The sequence below is a fragment of the Haliaeetus leucocephalus genome, unplaced genomic scaffold, assembly GCF_000737465.1.
Source record: "Haliaeetus leucocephalus isolate CR32 unplaced genomic scaffold, Haliaeetus_leucocephalus-4.0 Scaffold154, whole genome shotgun sequence".
NCBI classification, from domain to species: Eukaryota; Metazoa; Chordata; class Aves; order Accipitriformes; family Accipitridae; genus Haliaeetus; species Haliaeetus leucocephalus.
The window spans coordinates 1727864-1738803 of record NW_010972590.1 but is presented as its reverse complement, the minus strand read 5'-3'; the positions used below and the strand labels follow the sequence as shown (position 1 = coordinate 1738803).

The 10940-nt window shown below is 37.4% G+C and overlaps 1 protein-coding gene across 1 annotated transcript in view; it reads right to left on the bottom strand.

Moving 5' to 3' along the window:
- Nucleotides 1-1444: 1444 nt before the first annotated feature.
- Nucleotides 1445-10940, bottom strand: part of MPDZ (multiple PDZ domain protein) — an 88368-nt gene continuing 78872 nt past the window's right edge. Inside the window, exons 38-45 of the mRNA XM_010562087.1 lie at nt 8578-8664; nt 7103-7199; nt 6399-6442; nt 5182-5304; nt 4137-4241; nt 3907-4019; nt 2705-2828; nt 1445-1855 (exon numbers count right to left, since the gene is read on the bottom strand). Coding sequence (XP_010560389.1) covers nt 1709-1855; nt 2705-2828; nt 3907-4019; nt 4137-4241; nt 5182-5304; nt 6399-6442; nt 7103-7199; nt 8578-8664 — 840 coding nt within the window. The 3' untranslated portion in view covers nt 1445-1708. The remainder of the gene's footprint in view (nt 1856-2704; nt 2829-3906; nt 4020-4136; nt 4242-5181; nt 5305-6398; nt 6443-7102; nt 7200-8577; nt 8665-10940) is intronic.

Below are 10940 nucleotides of genomic sequence, written 5' to 3'. Positions count from 1 at the left end.
TGGGCACCTGGCATCCAGCCACAGTCAACCCACCACAATTTTCAGTTCCGATTTCTCTTAAATGACAACTGACATGGTGGCCTTCTTGCTACAATTTTTTTGGCTAATTAACACGAAGGGTCTTGCTGCTAATTAGCAATGTATCTTTCTCCCTCAAAAGACTTGGTGAAATTTTTCCGCATGAAGGTAAATCATGGGCAAAGTGTGCTTTATCTGCCAGATTCCTAAGAGCCATTTTGAAGAACCAGAGGCAAAGGCAGGCTACAATCAGCTAAGGGTTTCAGTGAGTGAAGTTTTGAGAGAAAGTTTTAGTGAGGATCCCACCTTAGGAAACTGTGGATGTTGATAAATTTAGTGACCACACTGCTGCCCAAAGAACAGCTCCATGGCTGTATCATGCTCACTAGACACTGTCTTGTATTTGTGCTTTAAGATTAATAACCCCAAAACAGTATTTGCGGATCTCACACCTCCTGCTTAATGCTGATGCAGAAAGACCTTCACTGCTGTCTTACTACCCACCTCCACTAGGAGGGATTTTCAGCCTTTTATCCACCCTCAACTCCTGGTTTTAGGCTGCTTCAGTCCAAGGAGGACTCTACCTTTGCTGCTACTGATAATGGCAGCAACACCATAACATCAACTTCTTCCACCTTGTCTCAATCAATATCCCCAAGTCTCTGTCTGCAGCTAAGTAAACCTGCCCTGAGCAGTTTGTTAGCAGCTCTGATTCAAGCAGCTAGCAGAAAAATCTGCACTGAGCCTGTAGTTAATCTTGCATGTTGGAAGAGGGCAACCTTCGCTTACATACATTCGATATTGGGAAGGTTGCTTTCACATCCACATAGGCTAGAAAACACTACTATTATAAAAGAAAAGTCTAGTTCTTCTAATACTGCAGTTGCTGGGCATTCTCATTCACCAGTAGTTTCCACTAGCGAAGTGATTTTTCAGTCCTGAGCACAAGTCCTCTCCTTTCAACACAAACACACACACACACACCTGCCTAAAAAAAACCCCACCAACCCAAACCATTAAACTTAGGCCAAACTAAAACACAGTCTTCTTTTTTTGGATACACTGTGACTTAGGAAATTTAAACACACAAACAGACAACCAAAAAAAATACCCACCAAAGTCACCCACTCAGCTCCTTCTGCTTGGGCATTGTGAAATAATACAAATAACCATCTAAGTCCATTAATCATCTGCCTCCAGATTACATACTTTTCCTTCTTTTCGCAAAATTCCTTATTTTGTTAATACTTTCTTTCTTCAATAACATTATTTCTGTTTTCTGACTACTGCTGCCCATGACACCTCCTTGCTGACTTGGTGACTTTATCATTTTTCCAACATATTTCAAATATCCAAAGCCTCTTAGCAAAACATTCCAGTTTTGTTGTATGGTTATTAATGCAAACATTCTTTTTTTTTTTTTTGGTGGCTTACAAGCATTCATTATCATACTAATATGAAAGATATCTATGTCTTTCCATAGTGGACATAACTCCATCCCAGTGGTTTGACAGTAAGAGAAACACATCTACTGTATAAAAAAATATGGTTAAGTGTTATTTTTCTTCAGTGTTGTAACAGTCCTGTGAAGCTGGAAGAGCAAGGAGTCTATATAAACATTTCCATTCTCTTTGCTATGCGGAATGTAAATAATATAGTCTTATTGACCCTACCCCTTTGGGCAGCCAGTTCACGACAAAACAGTCAAAGTAACTGTTCCTTTTGTCCTTTTCAGAATAGCAACTGCTTCCTCATGGGTCACCCCTTCTAAACTCTGCCCATTCACAGCAATGATTTGATCCCCCCTCTTCAGGCGTCCATCTTCTGCTGCTGCACCCTGAAACGATACAAAATGTAACTGCAGACTCATGCATTTCTTTTTCTCCCTGCCACACTGCTCTTATAGTCTGAATAAGATGGTTTCAGTGCATAAAACCCCTTAAAACTTTTTTTGTTTTCAATGATTCAAATACAGTCAATTGTAGTACAGCCTGCTAGTGCTGCAGGATGTTCTGCCCTAAGTTTCACAACATCAGATCTACAGGATTTTTATATTCCCTTAACCCTGTTTGTCCAGCTAGCGTAACATTTAAACTGTACTATCATAGAAGTAAGATTTTCAAGGCCTGAAGAAGTTTTCAGCAACTGGTGTAAGAAATTCAGTAATCAAAACTCAGCTCTGTACTTTGATTTATGATAAAAGTTTAGGATTCTTGATTCCAGTTTTCTCTGACTCAGGGCTGTTTCCTAGGGCAGTCCCAACTATCAAAACCAGGTCAGTACCTGAACTTCTCCAAAGGTCCAGACTGAGTTCAATTCTTTTATCTTGGTCTATCTTTCAGACTCTCAGTAAAAATAAATAAAACAGTCCCTTCTACTACCTAAAGAAAATACACTCTAAACATGAGGCAAGGGGGCTGTTTTTCTAAGTTTGTACACAATTCCAGTTTTGAGAGTTGAAGACAACTCTGCCATATGCAGGGGCACAAGCATTTGGAAATTCTGAATCTTCCTAAGACTATAGCCTTCAAATGCTACAGGCCCATTTTGACCAGCACTTGCACTAAGGAAGAAAAGCTGTGAGAAACCATAACAATCCTTTGGCTTCAAACTCAGGCCATGATTTAAGACAGTAGCTGCTGTGAACTAACTAATAAATGGATCGACTGAACAAATTTACACTTACCTTTGCAAACACCGTCTTCACATAAATGGGTAAGTCTCCATGGGGACTGCCATAACCGCCCACAATACTAAAGCCTAGGCCATCTGGTCCTCTATCCAGAGTGATCGTCTTGTACTGAGGAGGTCTAAGAAAAGGAAAACAGTATTGCGATGTCGTCTGAACTTATGATTTAACATGTAGAATATTCAACAAAAAATATTTTTCCTTTCAAGCTAAGCAATACATTTCCCTTTCCACTGTAACTAAAAATGCTGTTATAATGAATTGGCTATTTTAGTTCACGTAGAACACTGTAACTGTCTAATGCCCTCGCTACCACTAAAAGCTATTTCAAACACCTCTTCCACCCAACTCAGGGCATAGTTATGGCTGCAATGTCCCACTAACAGTGCTTTCCAGTGAAGTAGAGATGCAATACCAGTACCTCCTATCTCTGTAACAAACATCTACTTTAAAAATCCTGTAACCCATTACACCTCCTAAAAAAGGTCCAAAATTAGACCCGACAGTTTATGTTGTAAGGTTTAATTGCTTCTCTCCTCCACTAATATATGACTGTGTATTTGTATATATGCATTTATACATACCATTTATAGGTATATTTCCCCCCATATACTTTGACTATAAGAAATTTTGAAGTTCTATCTTTAAAGTAGATCTGTGTGGCTAAAGAACCCCATTCTCTCTTTCCCTGTTCCTAGAATAAAAATGCTTCAGATTTATGACAGAGTTTGAGGCAAAACTTGTTTACGTAGCTGTACCTTGCATTATACCAGAAGCAGTATACCTTGTTTACAGGAAAGGTCAATGCTCCTGATAGCCCAGTGCTAGAAAGCACATTATGGAAACACAGGTACCACTGTGGAAAGGGCCTTGCTATTTAAGTTTGAGAAAAAACATCTTGGCTGTATCAATTAATGCCAGCTACCAAGGCTCAGTGAAACAAAGCAGGCTGTATTTACAGAAGAGAAATCAAATCACATCATAACTCTACAAAGGGGCAAAATAAAGCAGCACAGCAAATCACATCATGAAAAATGCACAAGAGGATCTATGGCCTACATGTCCCATTATACCAAATGTGCAAGTCATGATTAAGTCAAACAATTCATCCATTATTTGCTAGAATGTGTTAAGTTTTTTAGGTTGAGTTCTACCTAAAATAACAGGTTACAGAGGTTATATATTCTGTACTTACTGACCCTAAATCATCCTGAAAAACACTGGTTGAAGTTAGTGACGCAAATGAAAGACTGGACGTAGGTGGATCCTGCTGCTGACCAGTTATGACACTCACTTCTCCTCCAGCTACAACCTAGGAATGGAGTTTGTAAACCAGTAAAATGAGAATGGTGACACTAAAATAATTCATTGTAGCAGCTGGAAAAATGGTATTCAGAAAATATTCCAAATGTCACTGAAGACTTTTTACCTGCAACTCAACAGTGCCTGAAGCATTTTTTAAGAGACTAACAGCTTGGGAGTGAGTCATGCCCTCAGTAGATGTTCCACAGATGCTAACAATCCTGTCCCCAACCTGCAGAAGAAAAGGTAGAAAATCTAACTAAGTTCAGTTACATAGATTTATTTGTCACTTTCTTTCAGTAATAGCAGATTTGTGTATTTGCATTCAGCCAGATTTTATCAGTGATATAGGGCAGGAAGAAAGAAATTAGCAACTGTTTACGGTACATTTTCTCTTGAAGGCAAATCATCTCTGAACTACATAAAGATCCAACACAAAGGTAAAAAAATTCAACATCACAATTAGCAAATTACACTGGTTTAGTGTATTCAGTATAAAAAAGTAACGATGCTCTACAGAATTGATCCTAATACTCTAGAAATATACTGGATGTAAGAAAACAGATACATTTTTTATGCCACCTGAAGACAGACAGACTGAAGTAGTAAACTATCATCAGAGATTGTATTTTTTAATTCATCCTGAAATACCACTGTACATTTTCCACGGAGCATAAGTCAAATTGAGCCACCTCTGGCACAGATCAGATACAGTATGCACTTAAGTGCTGTATCAGATAAAACCTCTCACTTTAACTCAGAACCTTAAAAAGTACTATCTCTATCCTAAGATAGATAAGCATAGAAAACATGAGATAAAACAGACTGCATACATACAGTTGCAGTAATGACAACCACGCTCATCAGTGGAGCTCACTTACAGAATCCATCATTCTGAATCACTCTCTCTACTTTTAATTTTCACAAGCTGACTACCTCTATGATCTAAGATTGCTTTAGGACTTCCTTCTCAAAGTTAGTATCTTTCAGCAATTACCTTTTACCATGCTACCAATCTGAGTTACTGTTTCATCAATCCAAACAGCAAAAATTCTTGTCACAGCCAGAAGCACTTATGACTGTATCATTAAACTGCTAATTTATTGCTTGCCTAGAGTAATTACTGTGCATTACCCATGCAATCTTTAAAACCTTCTTAACAATTAACTTACTCTGAGTTTCTGAGTCTGAGCTGCAACTCCATTCGGATGCATCATGGCAATAAATATAGGAACATCTCCAAGAGGACTTCCCACACCTCCAGCAATGCTCACTCCTAGTGAATCCGCAGGGCCCTGTTATTGTTATGAAAAAAGATTAGATTCTTGTGGAAAGAAAAACACATACAAAGAACTGTAGGCTTATATAAAAAAATTACTAAAGCCCCTATCTTAAGAAAATCAGAATTCCCATGTCTCAAGCCATTTTTTAAGCTAATATACTTTGCATCATTTCGAGAAAGTGCCGAAAGCACAATATATGTTTCTTCCTATCAGTGGTAGGTGACAGTTTGCTGACTTAGTTGTATGTTTTATCTTAACCAAACTAAATACTTATGGAATTCAGCGTCAGACCCTTAATGTCAGCATAGAAAGTCTGGGCAAGGAAAACCGGATAGATGGGATTGCTTGTCCTTAATACTGTCTATATCAATCTCCTATTATGAACCTTCCAAAGACTAGAATTAATCCTCATGCTCCCCCTAGTGTCCTACTGTTGAAGAACAAAACTAACTGTTCACTACTGTACAACACCCTACCTAACTGCAAAAACTGCTATTGTAAACTGGTATTTGCAGATTCTACTGTAAAAAGAGAATGGCTAAATACCATCCATGTAATCAAGTGAACTAGATGCCAGGCAAAGTTAAATAAATATAAATATTTTGGATAATCGAAAGCAGTCTGCAACTCAGACCTCATGCTCCTGTAAATAAGAAAGTTGACTATCACAGTTGAAAACCTGGCTGCTGTCATTTAAAAGCCTGCCCATTAAAAATATGTGTGAAGAAAAATATGAAATACCAAACAATGGGCTTGCGACTTTGGTATAGTTCCCTTGACTTCACTGAAACAGGGTCTAGATTTAACTTGGTCTGATAACAGTAAAACTAGGTCCCATTATCTCTTACTAATCCTTCCTTCATTTGCTTTCAGAACAGGTCACAAAATGTGACAGCATAAATCACACTGATTTTACATAAAAATATAGGCAGTGGAAAGCATACAGTCTTGACCTGAAAAGATAGGCGAATTAATTAGCTATTGCCACATCAGCTCTTCTCTCAAAATGATTAACAGGGCCAGACTTCTTCATTTCTGCAAACACACCTATTGACAACATCTACAAAACCTGTTCCTGATATATACCACTTCATGCTGTAACTTACCTTTTTTATTTCAACTGTTCTTAGTCCCTGTATTTCAGAAGCTGCTGTCAAATAAATTTAAAAAAGGAAAAGTTACATCAGCATTTTTAGGAAACTTTCCATTAAAGTTACCCAAACCACTATGATCATTCTAAGTTTCTGCCGGTTTATTATAGACTTAAGTTTTAAGCAGATTTTGAAAGTGGCTGTCATTAAATTAACAGGATTGAAATACTTCTAGAATGGGTAAAAGAGTCATTCAATCTCACCATTTAAATAACTTTTGGAATGAGACTTCTAAGCATACTCACATAAAATAGAAAAAACTATTATTTCCTAGCAACACTTTGGTCAGAAGCAACTTTGTTCTAAATTTGAGCATGAGACAGCTATTTCACATCTACTCTAATTTAACTACACAGTATCTGGATTTCTATGTATGAAACAGTTTGACTGAAGACATATTTAGATTAAACAGAAAATTATGGCTCAACTTAAGATTCTCGGTATCTAAACTGCTGGTGTAACAAGCTGCTAGTTTCTTTTACAAAAACCTATTCAAAGATACATATAATGTACTGTACAATAACCACCCCTGAAGTGCTTTAATGACTAAGGAATCACTTTCAGGCCTACAGCACACATGACAACATTTTAGAGGAAGTGAAAGATCTCAGCTATCAGTTCACATGTATAAAATAGCGAAAGCACCAAAGAAACCTTACTGGTATTCTTCTTCAGACCGCTTTCAAAGACCTCAGGTGCACTGGACCCAGAAACCGGGAAACCGAATGATGAGAGACTGCCACTTCCTTCACTGACCTAAATACAGTGTTAAACTGGGATTAGAGAGCAGCTTGAGACACCCAAATGATAAAACTGTAACCTACTGTATTCAGCGGATTTTGCCGCATTTTACTTTTTCTGTGCCCAGTTAAAGCTGGCACAGTGAACCTCCACGTATCTCTTGGTCACTCTAGAATGGTCCTTGTTTGAAACATCATTAGACCAACAGAGAGTGTACGCCTACAACCCCATGCAATACTTTGAAGCGCTGCTTCTGAGGCCATACTGTGCCCTTATATTTGCACCTTCTATCACTTCATAGAGATCTTCTGGTGCAGAAGTTAGCTGTGATTATCAAAGTAGGGACAGAATATAAAAGACAGATCTTTATACATGCTCAGGTGTACTCTCATGTTCACCCACTGCATCAGCTAAAACTAAGATTAGGCTCTCCACTCAGCTTCACCTTGCACAATTTCCAGAAAGATTTTCACTACACCTGCAGGGCAATGTAAAGGAACAACATGGCTCCCAGTGAGACCCGTTCGCTGACTGTTACAGACTCTTCAAAACATTCAACACTGGGAGCTTCTTCTTACATAACAACTTGTATGAAGACCACCCAGAGCCTGCACATTTTCATCTTGTTTGGCGTTCCCCATTTTGAAGAAAGTCTAATATTTCAGTGTTATCCAGTCTTAACCTGCTCACTTGAAACTGTTTATGATTTGTCTTAAAACTATTTATCTTCAGTACTTGATGATCTGCATACCCAGTTTATAACCAAAGAAAGTTCTAAGGTAACTTGTGAACTCTTGGGAATATAGCTCCTACTGGAGAGAATCATCATGTGAACTGCTACCACATTAAGAATGCATTCAAATGCAGAAACTGATGTGAGTTTGTTACAGTCCACCATTAGACCAACAATAAAATAAATAAACTTGACAGAACCCTGATGGAAAGTGTGCAGGTTTCCTGCTTCTGATGACCACAATCATGGTAAGAATATGCAAGGAGAAATTCACTAAGTTTACCAAAATAATACTCCATTGCATGCCAAGCACTTCTAAAGTAATGAAGTGTTTAAAGTCCACTCCAACTTCTTCCGGTATTGATGAGAATCAGAGCTCTCCCTGCTTCCCAGGGTGGAGCCATAAAAACCAGACTAGACAACACAGCAAAGTAATTTCTGGATTACATTTTTGGCTGGATCATGTCTTTAACAGATACAATATGCTAAAGTGAACACATAAAATGTTTACCAAAAAGCTGCAAAGTAGATAAAAACTACTTTCCTTCACCTTAGATCAGGTATGTGGAAAATCCTTGTCATCATAAAACCAATTCTTTTTATTTGCTTCATTATTTAACCATTATTTCTTCCAAACTAAACAGTTTTACAGTTACACACCTGGCTGCTCTCAGATGTTCTCCTCTCAGAGTGGAATGGACCAGCTTTTATTCTTCCGACCTCTAGTCTTACCGTACCTAATGAACACTAAAGAACCAGTCACTTATAACACATCTCTTCTGTCTACAACATTAAAGCCTATGATAATATTTAATTCACTTATTAGATGGTGGAAAAAGAAAAAAATATGGACAGGCAAAAATAACGGACTAACAACCCTGTGGTGTGCACTGAGCACACAGTGCTCATGGCAGTATCAAAGCCACACAAACAAAGTGTACCATGATATTCAATACTGAGCAGGGTACTTTTTGGATTAACCAGTATTACAATACAGATGTGAAAATTACACAAGAAGACTAATTCTGTTACTGTTCACGTAACAGGGAGTAGTTTTGGTTTCTCAATTGTTATGTCAACATATATTTTCAAGATGGCATTTTCAACGAATAGTGAAATTGACTATTTTCACAATAAGCACTAAAAATAGTGTAACACCTCAAAGTATTAATCATTATTTCTGTTGATATGACTGAAAACATGATATCTAAACTGGCAGTTAGTCATCTCCTGCCTGCTCCTGAAATTATCTGTTATTCTGGATCCATAGCAACATAACTGAAGAAATTTTGGGCAGGAGGTTTTCCAAACATCTGTAGTTTAAATGAACTTTCTGCATCTGATTCCCAACAGAAAGCTGAGTGAAGCAGACTGTTTACACATTGGAAAATCCTTCCACTACTCTTTAAGCTTTTAATTACACTATTAATATTTACATGTCTGCATGTCTCGGAAAAAATTCACCTGCAATCAAATATGTAGAAACCAAGACATTAGGCTGATTTTGGAAACAATTAAGTTTTTATCACAAACATTTAGAAAACTGGACTTCCAAAATAATACAAGTAGTGTCAAAAGAAGACCATCTCTCTGCAACGTATTAAAATACAGAAATTTCAAAATTTTGTTGCTATTTTGCTTTTCCTTCTTTTTTCCACTAGGAAGTTGTTATATGAACTCCTGTATGCAAAGAACTTAATATTACATAAGTTTGCCTTTATTTATCACGCTTTAGTTGCATTACCCTAAGAGAGTTTCATGTATTTGTCAGAAAATTCATAGTAAGAAATAGACCAATATATCAAAACCAACAACAGGACATACCCATTCAAATAGGGTTTCCATACCTCATATGCTGTTGCTGTTTTCTTAGGGGTGACACTAGAAGAGATTTATTACTAAATTGCTTTTTATTTTTAAAATAATGTTGACTTCTCTATGTCCTGGGAAAGACTTGATCATAGCTCAGGCAAAACCATTCTTTCCTGCTTGTATGAATTGACTCGTATTAAACCACACGGACAACTCTAATCCAAAATGGAAAATCGAGTAAGTAATCTATGTACCTAAAATTACCACATCCTCACATAGAATGCAAACCCACAAATGAGATTTAAAAGTTATAATGTGTGAAAGTGGGAGGTAATACTTTCCAACTGAACTTCTGAATAAATCAATTCACATTTAATTTTATTACAGCTTTCTCTCTTCCTGAAGTTTCCCATTTGATAAATCCTAAGTCAAATGAGGGGAAAAAATTATCAGCTTTTCACATGTTTTAGGGATACTTAAAAAGAAACACTGCAAGAACAGGCAGAATTCTCAGCCTGACAACACATTCCAGTGGTCTCATGCTACTTAAAATACATTGGGATTCTCCAAAGATTGTAAATAATTTTCTAGCAAAGTACATTTCAGGCAGTTCAAGACAATTTGCTCCTAGATCTTACTCCTGTGAATGAAAACAGAACTGCTAGCTAAACTAAAAATGGTGACTGCCTACATGTGAGTGATCATGCTTTACTCCATTTATACTGCATGAACAAAACAGAATTGTTAAGAAAAATTTATCTGAGGTATTTTAAAAGCCTTATTTCTCAGGGCTAGGACAATTAATTACAACCACTACTGAGTGGGATCAAGTATTTAAAACATGAATATACAAATGGTTAAGTGGGAACTAAAAATCTTCAATTAGATACTCCAAAATCCTTGCCAGAATGGAAGAAACTTTCCACATAAAATGGTATTTTAATTTAAAGGGGATATAAAAATGCAGCATATGAAGAAGAAACACATTATCTGTAGATAAAATAAAGTATCAGGTAAGAAAGGAAAAGTACTATTACCCCAGAAGAGTATATTAAGGAGTTCACTGTCAGAACACAGACCCACTTCTGGCATTCTCACTTACGCGTACATGCTGAAAATACAGAAAAAGTGCTCCTACCTCCCCTTTCTAACTACCACCGGCCTCCCTCCTCCTCTTCCCCCCCTCTCCCCCCCCCTCTTCTTCCCCCCCT